The sequence below is a fragment of the Notolepis coatsorum genome, assembly GCF_963971535.1.
Source record: "Notolepis coatsorum genome assembly, chromosome: 10".
Classification (NCBI taxonomy): Eukaryota; Metazoa; Chordata; class Actinopteri; order Aulopiformes; family Paralepididae; genus Notolepis; species Notolepis coatsorum.
In genome coordinates this window covers 91,046,615-91,067,180 of record NC_140174.1, presented here as the reverse complement: position 1 = coordinate 91,067,180, position 20,566 = coordinate 91,046,615, and the positions used below count along the sequence as shown (strand labels likewise).

Below are 20,566 nucleotides of genomic sequence, written 5' to 3'. Positions count from 1 at the left end.
ACCAATCATGTGTTCTTGGCACACATCCAAATGTCTAATATAAGTATATAGCAACATGCACTGCTCATTGTAACCAAGAGGCACTGTGCGACAGTAGTGCAGAACTGTAGAATATAGAATATATTGTATTCCAGATTTGCGTACACTGAATGCCTTTGTGTCTTTTGCACTAAAGCACACAGCAAACAATCATTTTATTAGAAGAACACATATTATACACATTACTAATTGTAATTCGGTAGAAGAATAAAGTTTTATGTCGAAGTGTCCTTGAGCAAGACACTTAACCCCTAATTGGTTGCCTCTGCCATCGGTGTGTGAATGTGAGGAACAAAATTGTAAAGCGCTTTGGAAAAAACTCGCTATACAAATGCACCATTAGAAGGTATTCTACGTGTTGCCAGGCTATTATGCACACTATTCAACACTGGTTCCTCCTTCATTCAACTTGAATAAGTATTCCTTGGTTTACTAACATAGTGGATAGCTTTAAGTGAGGCAGAAGTGAATAGGGTTACATAACTACACACAGTAAAGAAATTCATCTCTAATACGATTTCTAAAGCAAAGCTGTCATTGACTCAATGAAAAGTCAGTGCAGTATAATATGCTTTTCACAACCTGCTGTGGGGCGACAGTGGCTCAGAAGGTAGAGCGGTCGTCTGATAATCGTAAGGTTCTCGGTTAGATTCCTGCTCTTCCCGGGCAGTGTGTTGATGAGTCCTTGATCAAGACACTTAACCCCTAACTGCTCCTGATGAGCAGGTTGGCACCTTGCATGGTCACCTCCGCCATCGGTGTGTGAATGTGAGTGAATGGGTGAATGTGAGGCATAAATTGTAAAGTGCTTTGGATACAGATATAAATAAATGCAGTCCATTTAACTAACTGACTTTTAGTATTTCAGTGGGTAAACTAAACTGCAGCAGCAGCAACCAAAGACTATATTCAGGAAACTATGACTATAAATATAATTATAATTTCCACCACCAAGGAAGTTATATTTGTACCTGTGTATGTGAACAAGATATCTCCAAAAGTAATAGACAAATTACCATAACATTTGCTGTGCACACTCATGATCCCAAGAGGAGGAAGTCTGAGTCTTGTTTGAGATTCGGCTCAAACAAGGGCCAAAACATGTTTTGCAATTATGCCACGTCAATGTGGAATGCCCTACCCAAAGCTGTAAAGGAATGTGAATCACTACCCACTTTCAAAACCACTCTCAAAGAACACCTACGGGGGACTGCAATTAGAAACTGGCCCCTGTAAATGTCCTAACCCAACCCCCTCCAATGTACAGTAAATTACCATGTATGGTTTTGTCAATATTCCAATGTACAGTTTTGCTTGTACAGTGTTGCCCCCACCCAACCACCTCCAATGTACAGCCCCCCCCCCCCCCCCCCCCCAATGTACAGTTTTTATGTCAAATGTATATACTCTCTTTTCTGGACTCTTTTTGTATCACAAACAGTACTGTATTTGCAAATCTGGTATGTCATAAATGTATAGATGTAACAGTAGGCTACTGTCTATCTGTATGTCATGTATGTCATATATGTACTGATTAATTGAAAATGGGGGGGACCCTGATGTAAACAAGACGAAAGTCTTTCTCTGGTCTGCATCCCCTTAACAATTGTGTGTATTGAGCTGTAGCTACTGTATTGTACCCATTCTGCAATCTGTTAATAAAGTTTTCAATCAATCAATCAATGTTGGCGATCCCATGACTTTTCTTCTCTAGCGCCAGTGTCAGGCAAAACCTTAAATCTTCAAACGAATGACACAAAGTCTACAGTGATTATTCATGGCATCTACAGGAAGAAAAGTCTCAACATTACATTTCCTCTGGCGCCACCAACAGGCCAAACATTGAGTTTTAAAATCAGCACACAGTGCAGTCCGCATGTCTGACTCCAGTGAAACATGCTTCGTCTCATCTCTGTACTCAATTGGGGTTGAAATGGAACAATGACTATGAGCTTAAAGTGCAGGCAGGGTGCGGTTGCACAAAACACCTTAAGTTTTCTCCTTATGTATGACCCTTTAATTACTGGTGAATGGTGATATGAACATTCATGTTTGTTGTGAATCCAGTCCTCTGGTTAAAAGCTTCTTGTATCCGATTGATTCCTTCAATCTCACTCAGTGGGTCTCTGGTCCAACGCAGGAAAAAGGGGACACTATAGACCTAGTGCTCTCATGGTTTGAGTGTCTGTGTTAAATAAATATGTGATAGTGCTTGTATTTCTGACCACATGCCCGTTTTATTTTCTGCTGTTGTCCCATGCTCTGTAGTTGCTACTCGTCCTCCTGCACACCATTTTCGTGCTATAAACACTGACACCGCATTGCAATTTTATTAAGGCTGTCAATCGATTAAAATATTTAATAACGTATGTTAATAACACGTTAACTTTGACAGCCTTACATTTTATACAGCTTTTAATTACTTTGTGCTTTCTAGTGTGGATGGGTATGGTGCATTGGTGCCCTTAGTGTAGAGGAGCTTGTTGCTCTTTTTAACTCCACCTTGACTAGCATCCTGGATTCCATCGCTCCATTGAGGAGCCAGCAGGGCTCTTTCGGAACCATGGATAAACTACGATATCCGTGCACTCAGACGCTCATGTAAGGCGTGCTGAAAGAAAGTGGAAGGACAAGTTGCATGTCTCGTTTGGGATTCTACAGGACTGTTTAATGGAGTATCAGAGCCATGAAGGCTGCTAAAACAGAGTATAGAGTATATTTCCAATCTTATCTCTAAGAATATTAGTAAACCCAGGGTTCTGTTTATTTATACTATTGACTCTCTTGTAAACCCTTGTGATACTGCCCCTGTTGTACCATCATCGCCTGCTCTCTGTAATGATTTTCTTGTTGATAAAATCTCATCTCTTCGGTCTGTACCCTCTCTTGCTGCCCCTGACCCCTCTGTTCCACCTGTGTGCCCAGCTGCTTTTGACGAGTTCATAATTCACTGAATTATGAATGGCAATAGCTAATAAAAGAAAAACCGTGAGAAAAACATAGATCTAGGTTTCCAGCACTCAACCGTCGGGCGACAGAAACGTAGTTCTACGTTAACGGCACCCAAAGGGTTAAGAGGCATTTGACTCGGTTAGCTCATTTAATATTGTTTTGATGCATGCCTGTTTTAGTTCAGGAATTTTTACAGCTTGTTTGAAACATTCTATAGTGCAGCCACTAATCAAAAAACATAATTTGGACCCCTCTGTTCTCTCAAACTTCAGGCCCATCTCTAAACGGCCCTTTCTGTCCAAAGTGTTCGAGAAAGTAGTCTATCCAGCTGCAATCTTTTCTATAAAAAAATTACATCTGAGAAGTTTCAATCTGGTTTTAGACCTTGTCATAGCACTGAAACTGCTCTTTTAAGCATTTTTAAAGCACAGCTGAAGACTCGCTCGTTTTCATTGGCTTTTTGAGGCTCGTTAAGCCATACATCCCTGGTTGTGTTGTGATTGTTTAATGCATTGTAGCTTTTGATTGTGTATACTGTATTTGTTTTTATATTGTAAAACACTTGGTGCAACTTCGATTGGTTTTAAATGTGCTATATAAATAAAGTTGACATTGACTTGAGGCTTAATTTCTTCTTGTTGCACAGAATTCCTGAAAATGGTTTCCTTAAGGCACTTACTGCAGTGAACGTTTCCATGGAGATTGCTTTAATTTAAGGGTAGTTCATATAGGGTGAACCATGTAAGTTATGATAAGTGATTTTAAAATCAAAATAGTAAAAGTTAAAAAAAAAGATTTTTAAAGCCTGATGCATTAAATACTGATCTACTTCATTCATTATTGTAGATATATATTTTTTTGTATTGTAAGTATTGCTATGCACCAAGACAGACAAACACAATTGTGAAACATTTAATGTCCTTTTATTTCAATTAAAAAGTTACTGTGCCCCCTGATTTGCAACTTGCTTTCATTTGAGGCCATACATAAACATTATACTACACAATACATTCAGCACATTCTTTGAGCTCTCAATCCAGTACAAGAAGAGAGGTAGCCAACAAGTCCAGGAATTCAGTTGTAATAACATCATCGCAGAGTTACAATCTGAAATTAGGAGTTTTTGAAGGCACAATTTCAGAAAATGGGGAAGATTCAAATTACAGCACTTATTGCTATGACATTACATGACATAAAGGCATAGTCACAGGGATCTATTCATTAGTGTAGTAAAATTACATTCATAGACTTGGCTGGGATCATGAGGCTAGTGTCAAGAGCCAAAGCCTGCTTCCATGGTGACAAGGCAACAATTCTCTTAATCATTGTTTGATCAGAACAACTAAAATCACATTCATAATGCTTAGAAACTCACATTAATATTGGAGGATTGTATTTTTTCTTGATTCTTGATTAAACTTGCATAAATACCTCACACCATTATGTGCGCTTAGAGTTGCATAAACATTTTATAATAAAGAATTGTGATAGAAAGGCTTTACCAACAGTGGTATAACAGACATGATAATTAACATATAAATCAATAATAATAATAATGTCTCTCCCAATCTCCAAACTGTGGTATCTACACCACTGCCAAGAATAGAAGTGATTTACTGTAATGTACAAGGGATGACTAACTCGCTGGCTATCTTTTTTATTGCTGCTTTTCTAAACTATACATCATTAAAGCCAAGTTAGGCACAATGTACTTTTAGGGCATGGAAGAATAGCCTTCAACTGATGTAAGTAACACGAGTGAGGAATGTAACTAGTGTTAGTGTGGATTCTGTTTTCGGGACATGTGAATTCTACTGTTGGGCATGCCTGATCAGTTGAATAGGCATGACAAGATCCAAAGAAGACTAAATCAGACTACAGGGTTGGATGGGCAACTTGCACCCAGGCTGCTTGCACGTCGTGTACCATCTTATCTCACTCACCTGATGTGCTCTTAGTACCAAGGAAGGAATATTGAAATAAAGAATTCACTGCAAAAAGCATATATACAAAACAACAAGACACAAATGACATTGCAGAACTCAAACATGTAAGGGTACTCACATGAAGAGCGCTAAAGGCTTTGGAATGAGAAATCGAACACACTGTAAGAAGACAGCATTGAACCGACGACATATGTCAGCTATACTGCATTAAATAAAGCTCAAATCGTTGCTCATCAAGCATCATGCTGATCCATGGTCAATAAAGCGACTGGTATGCAAATGCTAATTCCAGTACCTTGGTTCTAATTAATTAATTCCATGCTAGTCTAAACCCCTTGCATCGAGACCAAAAGAAAAGTGCATATGCTCTAAGGAAGGAAAACCTTCATAAAATATGTGTTTTTCCGATACACAGTGATTACAGCAGAAGAAGTACACAAGATACCCAACTGGGTGCTCAGGTGGACCGGTCTGGCTGAAGCCCTATACGGATCCTAGGTCGGCTTGCCACAGTTGAGGGACAGCAGGATGCTGGGTTGCTCCTCGATGACGCGGACCAGCAGGTTGTCGATGTACTCCTCCAGCTCTGTGATCTTGGCGTCCTTCTTGGACAGCTCGGTCTGCTGCTTCACCACCATGGTGATCAGCTCCTCCTGGGTGAGCTGGGTGTACGGTCCACACTCCACCGAGTCCGCCACCTGAGAGGGAACGAGCAAAGGTTGCGGTGAATGAGCGCACACGGAATTCCTATGGGAAGTACTTATTTGGAATAGAATAGGAGTTTAATTGCCTCCTGTTACTTTCCACAAGAAGAAATTAGGTCGCTGTTCTTGACCCCGTGCTCCTCAGGATGGAAAATGCTGCCCACTGTAACGAATGGCCTTGAACCACTGTGTCTCACTACCTGCAGGTTCATTCTTATCTTGTCTACTGAAAGGTTGCATGATGAGTCTCCAAAAGTAATCTATCAGACATTCAAGACAACTTTGGATTACAAAAGGTCCCAATCCTACATCGGAACATTGACAAAGAGTATGAGCTAGGGTTGGGAGGTATACCGAATGTGAAGGTATACAGTCATGGATCCATGCAAAGATATGGATTTTTACTATACTGTCGTCCACATATAATTGTATTATATAAGTTTAAGTTTTTTTTAAGTAAAAAAAGATTCCTTGCAGCAGTATATTTAAAAAGTAAAAGAAAATAAACCATTTTGAATGAAATAGGACCATGACAACTGAATTACAAGATAAAGACGTAAAAGAAAGATGTCATATCACTGTGTAATTTGCATTGGAAAACTATACCGGCACATACTGTTATACCGTAAATATTGTGTGATATGATATTTTGGTCATATCGCCCAGCCCTAGTATGAGCCCTACCACATAAAGTGCAATTAAAAAAACGGTACCGTTTCACAGAATTATGTCATTATGATGACAACGTCACTGGTAATATGCGATAGACAAATTTTACTGTTTTGTGATAAGAGAGATGCGCAAAAGCTTATTTCTCAGCTTGAAATCCTTCCTTTCAAATGGATAATCTACCCACGGCTTTTCTTTGGTAAGAACAGCGAGTGGCGAAAGTATTAGTGTGAAACTGGTTTCATTTGAATGCACCCACCAGTGAAGGTCCTTACTCCTACAATATTTTAAGACGGTATGTAAATGCTTCAAGGGGAACTGTGTACCACAAGTGTCACAGAGCCATGGAGATGTTTAGGTTTACTTTATTTGATCAAAACATAGACAAACGCACCATATACACACACACACCTCAGTGTTGACAATGCTGGTTTTCAATGAGCCATTCCTTAACCCTGCACTTGAATGAGTGATATGATGTGGACACTAATTGTTTGAGGTATTGAGTTCCATTGGTGGGATACTCTATATGAAAAGACGGCCTGGCCAAATGCACTTTTTTATTTAAAGGAACCTTGCCGCACCTCTAGTATGTCTAAGTCTATGTGACATTTAGGCCCTCAGATGTGACATTTAGGCCTTCAGAGATGTCATTTTGTAAAAACACGGCAGATGTTACACGCATTGAAGTGGGTGCAGTGGCGCAGGAAACCAAGCGATCTACAAACATGATCCGATACTTCAGTGTGAAAATGGCACGGCGCGTATACTCTCAAAAACTGAACATATGCCGTACAGTTGCTTAGAGACGGGAAATACTGTCAATCATATAGGATTTTTTTTAAACAGTTAAAAACGTACCCTTTATTATATAAATAAGTATTAATAATACTAATAAGTATTATTATCTTTATATTATAGTCTTATGTCTTTATTTCTATAATTTTTATTAAAATATTGTATTATAATTTGTATCATTATTTTATATAGTTATCATTTTATTTGTCATTTTTTAATGTCTTATTTCACTGTTATTAAATTTTTTTCTTATTGTTTACCGTCTAATTTTGCTATTATCGTTTTAACTTTAACTTTTCAGTCTTTATTCCTATTTTATTTGCTATTTTTACTAACTTATCTAATTGTTTTATTACCATTTTTATCACTTTAAGGTTTTTTCCCTTTGTGTTTTTGTGTTCAACGTTAAACTATTGTGCAACCTTATACACTGTACTTAAATATATAACTTATTTGGAACTCACCCTTGTGTTTGCTATTTTATTGTAATTATGTTTTTAAATTGCAGGAAATTACAGCAAATGGATTTCTTTATTGCAGATTATTTCGCCTCGCAGACGGGGGCCACAGACCCCTTCCAGACCACCCCCTAGTTGCGACTCAGCACCATCTTGTTCTCCTGGGGAAAACCTCAACATGAAATCCCACTGGTTTTCATTGAGATGCAAAGAACTACAATTAATGTTTTCACGTCCGTGGGTCAAACTACTGAGAGCTACCTTTTGCGAGGCATATATGACCAAAATTGATGGGGGACTGAAAGCAACATCTGTTTTAATAACAAACCGATGAATAGCAGACGGTTTGTATTTTGCCTTAGGGCTAGGCCATTTGAAAGAAATTCATAATCACAATAACCATCAAGAATTTCTTCTGATATATATATATATACATACTGTATATCACAATATCTGTTCACGTATGCAAAATCACAAGATAAATAATCCAATTGCTCTCAATTGCACTGAACTGCATGATAATGTAAAGTGTGATATCAAACTGAATCTGTTATTTTCAAATAACAACCCCTCAAATATTGGAAGATCTCATTTTGAGAGAATTGTTAGTTAATATGTGGTTGTGATGATTCGTTTAGATGACAGAATTGTGCACAGCAATAACAGAATTGTGCACAGCAATATCACTAAACGATCCCAATATGATACAATAAACGATAATATTGAATTATCGGCCAACCCTATTTTACCTCATATTACTTTACATCTTTTGATGAGAAATACACATTTGTGAACCAGTGAACAGCTCGAATACTGCAACTGACTGTATTGTCCCAATTTCTCAAAAGGACTATTGATACACATCATAGTATATTGTTTGGACTATTGTTTATTAAGCTGTAACAAAGTTCGTTTTTGTTGTTGTTGCTGCTGTTGTTGTTTATGCAGAAGTGGTCACATTGTGTCATTCTTAGTTGCTCGCTAGGCAACACATGAAATCCTGCTGGGTTGCATTGAGATGCAAGGAACTACAATTCATGTTTTCACTTCCGTGGGTCACAAACTTCTGAGAGCTACCATTTGTGCAACATCTGATATAATGACAAACGGATGAACAGCAGACAGTTATTGGCGTTATTGCAGAAGTGGTCATATTGTTGGGCCTGGTTGTTGTTGCGGCTTTTGTAGTTGTGAAAGTGGTCATGTGTCATTCATGTTAGCGAACCAGGCCCCTTAAAAAAGGGCCTGCATTTTAACGGCATTTCATTGGAACAGACAGAAGACTGCAGGGGTCTGGGGGAGGGGTAGTTCATAAAGGCGGTGAGCCAGATTTGAACCATCGCGCATGCATGGCTATGGATGGGTACCGATTCCGGTACTTTTAAGGGTATCGACCGAATCATGTCAGTACTACAGAGTACCGATTCACGTGAGATCGACCGGTGCCACATTTTTAAAAAGTATTATTTTTTAAATGTTTCCTTTACCGCGAAACGAAACCTATGAAGTGTCCCGCGCGTTCACGTCAACGTTCACATGCACAATACACACTTACCTAGGATTTGACTTGATTAAACAACAACAAAGCAGTGGGGCAATGGCAAGCCAAAAACGGTAGCAAATGTGGTTACTGGTTACGGATTCTGATTGTAGTTATTTATATTGTCTTGCATGGTTTGTTTAATCGTTTTATACTACACTCGCATTTCATTTCAAAAAGGAACTTCACTTCAGGACCTGTGGGGTGCCTTACATGATACTTCAGTATGGTGGAATATTTGGTAAATCTTTGAGAGGGATTCAAATAAAATTAAAATTATTACTCTTCCTCGTCTATAGTATAAGTAAAGACACAGATTTTTTGCAGGTTTTGACTGGTGAATTAAATACACGGCAACACTGTGTTGTGAGGATTAACTCACTAAAAAGGGTACATTTTGTAAGGATTAACTCACTAAAAAGGGTACATTTTGTGTTTGTGCATTGTTATGGGAAATGTATACATTATATTCTATTACAATACTGCGATATGAAAGAGTCCATCCTGCAATAAAAAGCCCCATTGAGACGACTCAAAAAGTACTTTATAGGACTAATCTGATTGACGATCAGTGATCAACTGTTGCAAGCGCATTTTGTCGAAGCCTAAATGTACATGGGGATCATTCTGTTGAGTTCCAAAGACCTCGATCCTCCGACCACAACTGTCGCTTCGCCGAGTTGTGATCCGAGGATGGAGAAAAGAGGGCGGAGCTCAAGAGGCCGTCAGCGCGGCGGCAGTACCTTTATCTTTCCAGCTGTGAAGTCGTGGCTCTTTATCTCTCTCACGGCAGGGGGGGCGCCGGAGGAATACTGGCTCTCCACCGAGCTCAGGGGCTTCACGTGATGAGGCCTGCAGAGGAGGAGACACGACACAATTTACAGGTGGCCCCACTGACGACTCAAAGAGATTAGCTACTGAAGAGGAAAGGAGGATAAGGAGAGGCGATAAGGAGAGAGGAGACGACACCAGACTAATCTGGTGCTTCAAGCTTGATCCATCAGACAGTCACTCTCACTCCCGTGGAGTCAAACAAGGTGAAATGAGATACCAAGATACCAAAAAAGCCCTCCAAAAAGTGAAACACCCCGTCACATAAACTCCAGCACATCATTTCCCTCTGAAATAGCCATCACCAGATAATCCAACCATTCAGATCGTCAGGACTATGCAACAGTTAATGCAGTGTTCACCCCACCACCCCCTCCACATGAACACAGCATCAAAGAGGTTAACACAACTGCTTAAAAATCTGTAAAATATCAGACGCAGTGACGTTCAAAGTACACGATTAATGTATGATGTAATGATGAATACGATTGCAGCTCTGCAAATTCTTAACCTCATACACACTTGCGGTTTATTTCTAAAGGGGTTTTGTTTTGGAAACATTCTGGTTTAGTGGTAGTGACTTGACTGTACACATTCCCAAGGTAGGAATAGCCATATAATGCTCATCATCAGCATCTTTTTTAAATGCAGCAATAGCAAAGTTGTCAACGAGGAAGACATGAGCCGACAGTCACCATCTTTCCTCTCTGCTTACACAGTTGACCCTCACACACATTTATTATTAAAATGTAGTGGAGTGATTTAGGCCGCCACATTGGTTTATTCTCTCCAGGATATGTTTGGAACCGCTTTCATGTAGTATGGACAAGACTACATGCCATGATGGGTAGGGATGGGTACCGAATTCGTTACTTTTGAGGTACCGAACCGAAACACGTCGGTACTACCGAGTATCGAATCAAGTGAGATACCAAAAAAATAAAAAAAAAATAAAAAAAAATACCTTTTTATTTTATTTTTTTCATGTCAACGTTCACACGCACAATATATGCTTACCTAGGATTTGACTTGATTCAACAACAAAGCAGTCGGAGCAATGACAAGCCGAAAACTGTCGAAATTGTAGTTATTTGAAGTTTGGATTTTTTCTTTTACGACTGAGGTAGGTAAATAAAATTTCTTGAGACTAAAGTACAGAAAAAAGGTACCGTTGGGTACCGGTATCGATTCACAGGTACCGGTATCGGTTCAAATGTGAAAGGTACCCATCCCTAATGATGGGAGAGTATAACAACATTATACAGATTCCAATGGTTTTTTACATTGTGCCAATACATTTTTTTGATTGTTTCCTAAATGTTTCCCAAACCAGGTCCAATATGGTTTAAAGTAGAATGTTTTTGCAACCCCTGGAAATGTGGAATTGACGTTCTTGGGGGTCTCAGTATACTTGCTTTTAAATACGCGTTCGCAAGAAGGCAGAGCCGCGTATCCTGCATTCCTTTGAATCGTACTTTGTGCATGTCCTGAGAAATGACCTCTACGTGTCCAAAAGATGCAGTGAAGTGCGTCAACAGTGGGGGCAGTGTGGATGCGACAGGCTAAACGCTAAAACTACACATGGAAAGCTAAATGGAAATGGTCCGAGACCTTTTTCTGCCGTGATCAACATAGCGTTGTTTATGTTTACGTTGCAAATCCGGATAGTGGATAGTTCACAAGGAAGATATTCTTCTATATAATTCTCTGTATCGGCCAGGGAGGATTTGACCCTGATCCGCCCCCTAGTGGAGACTTTTCAATCCTCCAGGTACAACACAAAATACACAGGCAAGTATGTGAACAATGCCGTTCAGAACACAGCTCGCATGGTTAAAAGCAAGTATACCGAGACCCTTAGGGAACTTGACAGTCTGCAAAACGTTCCAAAGCGTGAGTGTATAGGATGTTATACTCTTGACTTATTTGATTGGTGACAAGTTATAAATCAGTCACTTTCTTGCAAATGCATAGGCCTACTTTATGGCCTGTTCAATCTCACCTGCGTAGAGTCGAGACCACTGGCCCACCTCCATTGTAACTCTGTGCATTGGGAGGCTGAACCTCTGTAGGCGAGACCCATGCCCGTAAAAGAGGCTTTCCCCCAGACGAACCTCCTGGCTGGAGTGTGGCCTCTTCCACAACTGACCGAGCAGGCTCTGGGTCAGTCAGGACAGAGAATGCGGGGGAGGAGGAAACAGTGAACGGATCTACTCCAAAAGGATCCTCCCATGATTGGGTTTCCACCCGTTCTCCTTCATAGACAGTACTCTGTGTGTTTACATCAGTTTGAGGCTGCAGTCTAAGAGATATACTGGTGATGGACATGTCTGGGGCTTCCTGTAGTGTGTGGCCTTGATTAGCTGTGGTCAGCGTTTCTCCTTTAAGACCAGGGCCTTGGTGAGTCTTGGTGCTTTTGTACTCCGACTGGGCCAGAGACGAAGTCATGCGTTTTGTCTTCTGTGAATTCCATCTCTGGAAGTCGGGGCTGAGATGATTCCAGGCTTGCTTCCCCGGCTCGCTGTGTTTCTCAGATTCGCCGGCATTCACACTGGAGAAGGGATCCGATGCATCGTCTGATGTGAAAAGTTTATCAAGATCATCTGGTGTCATTCCCCGGCCTTCCAGGGCTTCCTCTTTCTGCACCCTGCCGGTAAAGAGATCATCTACATGGTGATTCTGCTCCGGCTGAGACCACGCGTTGGAGAGAAGCTCGGTGGTGGGGAACGGGTCGTTAGAGAGAAGCTCGGCGGTGGGGAACGGGTCAGACTCGAACTTCACATTGGCCTCCCTGATATTCTTGTCCATGTTGTCCTCAGACTTGGAGAATGTCTGATCATTGCCATTCAAATTGTTGGCAGATACCTGTGGCGCCACATCCGGCATTGGTTCTTTGCTAGCAGCCTTTTGTCTTGGTTTGGCTGTGGGAATTTCTCTGGTTATGTTGACTGGCAGTTCCTTTTGGTCATCTGCTGGTCTTTTATCCCATTCTGCTCTAGTAGCTGGTCTGAGCACCTCAGTCTGCAACATATATTTGCGATCAGTAGCTGTAGCAGATGTGTTAGGCACCTTCTGCACTTCATCCCTGGACATCACTGAAGGAGCTTCTCTCCTTGAAGCGATCGTGTGCGCAGGCCCCGGGACTGCAGAGGCATTGGTCTTCTTCACTTCATCCCTGGGTCTCAGTGAGGCAGCTTCTCTCCTTGAAGTGACTGTGTGCGCAGGCCTGCAGGGGACTACAGAGGTATTGGTCTTCTCTACAGGTGGAAGGGCCTGTGCAAAGCTCTGGCTTGGTCTTTGGTTGAAGTCGGCCACCGGTCTCTGAGGTGTAGCAGGAACTGGTTTGGGAGCAGGGGGGGCCAGTGTCTTTTTGATTGACATGGGTTTAGCCTCATGTGCTTGCGTTTGCTGTTGTCCCATAGCAGCCCTTTCCTGCACGAGTGCCAATTTGAAACTGGGTGCTTGCTCTTCTGGGCCATCCACACTCATTTCTGGACCAAGGAATACGGGAGGATATTCCCTCCGTCTCTGGTTAAGCTCCGCTGTGATGTGGTCCCATCGAGTATGCCCTTGTACTCCGTGTCTCTTCTTCGGGAACAGGGTCTCGTAGTCGGGAAGCGGCATAGATGGTTTTTCGCCACGCTGTGATCCATCCGCTTCGACGTATCCAGGGTTCTCAATCTCCCTGATAGGGGAAAGATAACCTCCTGTATGAGAGTCTTGTGCAGGTGGCAGTGGAGCTCTTCTCTTCTGGTCAGACATGGTGGGGGAAGATCCCACAAAGGACAGGTCGTCCGTGCTGCCGAGGGAGGAGTCGGAGGAGCTTTGTCTCGGTGGGGCCAGGGATGAATGGAGGTTGGAGAACGTAACAGGGGACTCTGGGATACTAGAGATGGTGGAGTCGGGGGTGGTGGGGGAAGGAGGACACTGTTGACTATGGGTGTGAGAGTCAGTGGGTTCAAGCTTCAGAGGTTCAGCCAATCTGCCAAGAAGTGAGAACAAAGGCCTAAAGGTCAGTGTGACCACCAATCTCATCACTATCAACTGAGAGCCAATCAACTGAGACAAAGAATCTAGATAGCCCTACTTAGGCAGTTCAACCCTTTAACATTAAATTAATCCCAAAGATAAGGCATAAAATTGAACTATATTTCATATATAGCAATGAACTATATTTCACTGTACAGTAGTTACTGGATCAATCAGAAAATGTGCCCATATCCCTGTAAAATCACTCACTGTACCCCGCCCACATTTTTACAAAGCCTATATGGTTTGTCACAAAGTGAGAGTCCTTTCATTCCATCCAAAAACACTTGTTTTTGTTGTTGATATAGGCCGGTAGAAGCAGAAAATGCTTTCTTTTGTTAGCATTGTGCTAAGCATGACATTGTAGCATAACTTTCAAAGTTAGATAGCTTTATGCCCTCCTTTGGGAGAGATTGAACTCAACACTGTCAGGAATAGGCTATAGGCTAGTAGGGGTAGGGTAGTAGTAGCATTATTTAGGGTGGACTTCCCCTTAAGACAAAAAGGAAATTAGCCTCATGCCTACTTCGTTTTAAAATCGCTCTCATAGGTCTAGTCAAAAAAATCCAGGAATTTAAACAGGAATATATCTAGTTATCTACCCAAAGCAACACATTACAATAGGCCTCTGTCTTTGTTAACATGAGGATTGCGTGATCAAACCGGATAAGGTTTTGACAAAAAGAATGAATGGAATGTCATGCCATTAGCAAATATGATAGGCCCATTTTCTTTATCTGGCTATAGAAATATTTGCTGTAGAAATCTATCACGAGAGTGTGCCTATAGAACTGGTTCCTTGTTCCCAGGTCTTCCTACTATAATATAAGGCTAGGTTGATATCAGCGTAGTGTTAAAAACCCTGATAATTGTTCTACACGCCAGTAACCCGTTGTAATCAACATCACAATCAGTCTAAGCCCATGCTGTGTAGCACCAACCTAACATCAGAAATAAACAAAATGATCAAAACTAAATCTATAGCCTGGCCCTGACCAATGTTAGCTATCGAAAGCCCATCTAGCAGGACCACAGTTTGTCATTTCACCAGTCAACACTAGAGACTACGCCACCATCAGTAAAAGTGTGCTTCACTCACCATTCAAATCTGTAGGCTACAGTATATAAAATAGTCAAAGCAAAACAAGAGCTAAAAAAAAAAGGCTAAACAGATCCCAGGTAGCAACACTCCAGACCTCCAGTCAACAACACGCCGTGAGCTCACTTCAACTCCACAACCTGTCCTACTCCATACCACACACCCCATAGTCCCTCCAGAGACAGACACGCCCAGATTCTACCATGGAAGTCAACCTGCACAGCGGCCAAACTGGACAAGCAGGTCCATCATCAACCAGACGCAATTAGCGCCATGATTGTCAAAACAGTTAAGGTGAAGGAAGGAAGGAAGAAAGAAAAAAAGAAAAAAAAGAAAGAAAGAAAGAAAGAAAGAAAGAAAGAAAGAAAGAAAGAAAGAAAGAAAGAAAGAAAGAAAGAAAGAAAGAAAGAAAGAAAGAAAGAAAGAAAGAAAGAGGAAATTGCATGAGAGTTGTTTCCAACGTGATCTGGTAGAAAGATAGGCTCCGTTAAACCTTAGTATTCACTTAAAACACTAATCCTAAAAACAGTTGTTTGTAATTCGACTGAAAATAATACTAATAATGTCTTATAGGAAAAAAAGGAAGAAGAAAGAAAACTTTAAAAAGGTGCTGTAGATAACATTCAGTCACTAGATGTCACACTAGAGCACCAGCATGTAATTAATCAGGTGCATTCCATGTCAGGAAATAGGAAGTAGGGAGGAGATACATGCATGCAACATGTAAACGACATTCATTTTGGACCCACCAAAAAAGTAAATCAATATTTTTCTTTTGGGGGGGGGCGGGGGGGGCGGGACAATAACTTTATTCTGTGGATGTATAATTTTTTTTATTATAGCACCTTTAACCTTATTTATTAGAGATGCACCAACACCAATATCAGCCCAACCAGGCTAAGTCATTTATGTCACCAAGAATTGAGTGCTAGCTTTACGTCACCAAGAATTGAGTGCAATGATATTATATGACAATGAAATAATTATCTATCAGTTACATTAGAAAATAAAATGGGAGTGGGAGATTGGCATGTGATTACAACTTTAAAGATGTAACTGCATGATGATGAATGCTTTCTATAGAATAAAGTAGGTGTCAAAATATCAAGTCAAGTATCAATACTTTGTGTCAGTGATTCAATCAAAAGAAGTCAAACTGGTCCTGGTATCAGCAGAAAGTGGCATCAGTGCAACTCTGACATCACTACATATGACATCATGACATGCAGTGAAGGTGTAGGACTGCTGCAAGCTGCACACCTGCATTTTATGCCGATCAAGAGGATAAGAGCACATGCACAGGGGTGTTAAAATACTGAACAAAGGTTAAAATAAGACGATTAGGCCACTGTTTTACTGAACCGGAGATCATCAGTGCAACATAATCATTAAAGAGTTGTGAGTTCAAGAATACTGTGAATTCACATTCACAGCCAGAATAATTATATAAAATAAACAGTATAACCGTTATATTTGAGAGAGAGAGACCTACCTTGGCTTGACAGCGGACACTTTGGCTGTGCGGTTGAGCAGAGCCATGGCCGAGAGAGGCTTGCGGACGGGTTTCTGCTGATCATCATTGGTGGCGTTCTGGGGATCTGGACTTAGGGGGATCTCCTCGAACGGGTTGGCAGAACGCCGGGAGCCAGGTACCTCCGGATCTCTTGCGAAGGGGCTCAGGGCTGGCTGGGGTGCCTCCTCTCGAGCACTACTCTGCTGCGGAATGACCACCTCCTTTTTCTCCTCCTTCTTTCTGATCATACCAAACAGAGAGGAGAGCCTGTCGCTCATGGAGGCCTCCTCCTGCCGCTTCTGCTCCTCGGCTCTCTGCGCCTCCTCCCGCCACCTCGTCTCCTCCTCTAGTCTCCCGTGCTCCTCTTCCAGCCTCTGAGACTCCGCCGCCTCCAGCCTCCTGCCTTCCTCATCCTGTTTCCGCCTCTCCTCCTCCTCCTCCTCCCTCAGCCTCCTCCTCCTGGCATCGTCCTCCTCCTTCATCTTCTTCCTACTGGTCTCCTCCTCCTCCTTCAGCTTCTTCCTCCTCGTCTCCTCCTCCTCCTTCAGCCTCTTCCTCCTCGTCTCCTCCTCCTCCTCCTTCAGACTCTTCCTCCGCTCCTGCTCCTCCTGGTACTTGCGCTCCTCCACCTCCTCCAGCCTCTTGAACTCGGCCCTGCGTTGCTCCTCCGCCTGCCTTCTCTCGTCCTCCTCTTGATGGCGCTGTTGCTCCACCAGTGCCCTGTCGGTGGACTCGCGGCCGTAGGAGGGGACGGCGAGGCCCTTGAGGGAGTCGGCGGAGACATCAGAGTTGTGCCTGCGGACGTCCTCCGCCGAGCCCTGGCCGGAGCTGTTGAGGCTGAGGGTGGAGCTGCTCTTGGGCTCCGCCTCCTCCGCGTACACGTGGCTGCCGTTGATGCACAGGTTGTTCTGGTCGTTGGAGCTCTGCTTGGACCGGCCCAGTAAGGAGAACGGACCCTGGGACACTTTGCTGTCGTTGCTGCCCGTGTGCCTGTGGCCCAGGAACTTGAACTTCTTCTTAACTGTGGGGAGAAGAGACAGTAGAGTATAAATGTTACTGCAGGGTTCACAGACTTTCAAGTACTTTCCCAAGCACCTTTTTTCATTTTAAAAAGGGGCATTTAAAGGGATACAATTAACTTTTAAATGCAGTTTTTTTGTTGAAAAAAAAATCAGATCCAATATGTATGGCTTAAAAACCCATTTCTGACAATTAGTTACACTTTAGATAAAAAATGTAATTTCAATAGACAAATAGACATACATTTAGTCATTTAGCTGACGCTTTTATCCAAAGCGACTTACAAGTTCTGTACAAGAGGTCAGCAGGAAGGGCACAACTCTTTCTGCTGAGTAACAATGTTCATCAAACAGTGCTGAACTTGAGTGCTACCGTCTTGAGTAGTAAAGACATAATTAGCATAGTAGGTAGTAATATAGGCAAGGACGATTATTTTGTGGGAAAAGTGCACGATAGTAAAGGACAGTACGAAGGTTAGTTTGTTTTTCTCTCCTTCATATCATATATTGATAGATTGGTGGTGTTTCGACTGTCCCGACTGTGGTGTGCAGTTCGTTCCACCATTGTGGAGCGAGAACCGACAGACATACCAAAAAAACCATTTTAGCAGGCACTGGCGTTGCAGCAGAACAATCATCTGAACCGGTTTTAACACTTTCACTACCACACTACTAGGGGTGCACCGATATATCGGTCGGGTATCGGTATCGGCCGATAAGTGCCTTGTTGACTGCAATCGGGCTATCGGCCGATAAGCTCAAATGTGCCGATAGCAGTCGCAGATAAATAACCATCAATTTGTGTAGCGTCAAAAGGCAAAAAAAAAGTTCACTCGCGACCTACCTGCACAACGCCCGCCGTCCCCCACACACACACACAAGCTACTGCATCAAAGTTACTACTTATGATTAACAAGGCATTCGTTTTGTGGCATTAACGTTATATAGTTAGTGTTACACGGACAATAACATCAGCATATTATTATTACCCATAGCAGCAAGGCATTACTCCGAGTCCGTTCATTAGCTACCGGGAGATGCAAGACTAACGTTACTGGTGAAAATGTGATTTGCGTTGGAATACTCCTTTGCCAACTTGCTGTACTTTGCTTGCAGGTCTGCAGCCATTATTGCTGGATTATGAATAGCCCCAACTTTAGCCAAGGTAACGTTATGGCTAAATCTTTAACAATAGTTAACGCTAGCTTTCGGTTAGCTGTTCAATGCTATTAATAACACAACTCCCCATCAACACCCTCTCTCGGGAAGATGGCATTTAAGAAAGTATCTGCTGTTAAAATGACACAAACATTCGTTTTGTGGCATTAACGTTATATAGTTAGTGTTACACGTTCAATAACAAGCATATTATTTACCCGAAGATAGCAGTAAACAAGGCATTACTCCGTTAGTCCGTTCATAGCCCAGTTCCATTCCGTACCCAACTACCCATTCTGCAATCTGTTAATAAAGTTTTCAACCAGACAAATGTATAGAAAGGCTTTGTTTTATTATAACATTTGTTGCAGTAAAATCATTATTTCTCATTTGGTCATGCTGTGGAGCGCTGGTCAGCGGGCCGGGCAGCTAACGTATTAGCTACGTTAAGTTTGTTGTGCTCTCGCAAACAATGGCGGCATGCCCGAAAGTAGAAAATGAATAAACGCTTGCCGATTGGTGGTAAGGACAGCAGGAATCAACTGTCAATCAAAATGGTTATATTGCATTGGCTGAGAGCTCTGGTTGAGAGAACAGTATCCATCTGCAGGCCGCCAGACGATACTTGAACTGATACAGGCTACTGGGAGAGGGATAGTGCTACATGGCATGGTGGAATTAATACCATAAACATATTTCTTGATGTTTCCTTTTTTTAAGTAAGTAAAGAGGCCTACAAATACAAACATACACATACAAATATACAGTAGTTTCATTAAAAAATATATATATTACAAAAAAAAACATTAAAAAAAATTACAAATACTATACAAATATCGGTATCGGTATCGGTATCGGCCGATTGTGTTACTAGAACAATCGGTATCGGTATCGGTGGCCAATTTTCATATCGGTGCACCCCTACACACTACAGACGGTTACTGTCTGTAGTGTGGTAGTGAAAGGGTTAACCTTCTGTAGTGTGGTAGTGAAAGGGTTAACCCTTTGTCGTGTGGTAGTGAAAGTTATCCTTCTGTAGTGTCGCTGTGAAAGGGTTAACCCTTTGGTAGAGTGGTAGTGAAAGGGTTAACCTAATGAAGACCTAGGGCTAGATCCACAAAGAATGGTGATTGATTGAATGAACATTTTATTAACAGATTGCAGAATGGGTACAATACAGTACGGATCAATACACACAATTGTTAAGGGGATGCAGACCAGAGAAAGACTTTCGTCTCGTTTACATCAGGGTCCCCCATTTTCAATTCATAATTAATTGTAAGTAAGGGTGCAATTAGCACCGTGCAATCCATTCTTTGTGGATCTAGCCCCTAGGCCTAGTGTGTTCACATGTCGAGTGTAGAAAACAAACATCGCTCTTTAATCCGTCGTCTGCATGACAAACACAGATTCGTTATTCCACGTCATCAAGACAAATGTGTGAGAGTGCTGATAGTGCCGATCTGACCCCCGAGACAAGCTGTCCAAACAGTGATGACTTTAATGACGTGTGCTTTAGCACAATATAAAGCTCTTCTGGTGGGGAACAAAATGTCTGCAGAACTGCGATTGTTTGAGGTCAATGAAGATGACACTAAAATTGCATATTGCCAGCTAGGTTGAGTGGTGGGGGGTGGGTGGACACATTCATATGAAAAACAAAGCAATTTGAGCTCTAGTTCCTTGAATTGCTTCATAAAAAGCCATTACTGGTCAGCATGACGCTTTTATCCAAACACAAGTTCTGTACAACAAGTCAGCAGGAAGGGTACAACTCTGGCAGCTAAGAGTAATTCAAACAGTGTTGAACT

The 20,566-nt window shown here is 41.8% G+C and overlaps 1 protein-coding gene across 2 annotated transcripts in view; it reads right to left on the bottom strand.

The window, feature by feature from the left end:
- Window positions 1–3,898: 3,898 nt before the first annotated feature.
- rab11fip1a (RAB11 family interacting protein 1 (class I) a) overlaps window positions 3,899–20,566 on the bottom strand; it is a 43,365-nt gene continuing 26,697 nt past the window's right edge. The window contains exons 3-6 of one of the 2 annotated variants that reach the window (XM_084323803.1): window positions 16,558–17,599; window positions 11,940–13,919; window positions 9,850–9,958; window positions 3,899–5,635 (exon numbers count right to left, since the gene is read on the bottom strand). In XM_084323803.1, the coding sequence (XP_084179929.1) occupies window positions 5,432–5,635; window positions 9,850–9,958; window positions 11,940–13,919; window positions 16,558–17,599 (3,335 nt within the window). In that variant the 3' untranslated portion in view covers window positions 3,899–5,431. The remainder of the gene's footprint in view (window positions 5,636–9,849; window positions 9,959–11,939; window positions 13,920–16,557; window positions 17,600–20,566) is intronic. The other variant, XM_084323804.1, reaches the window with a different exon arrangement.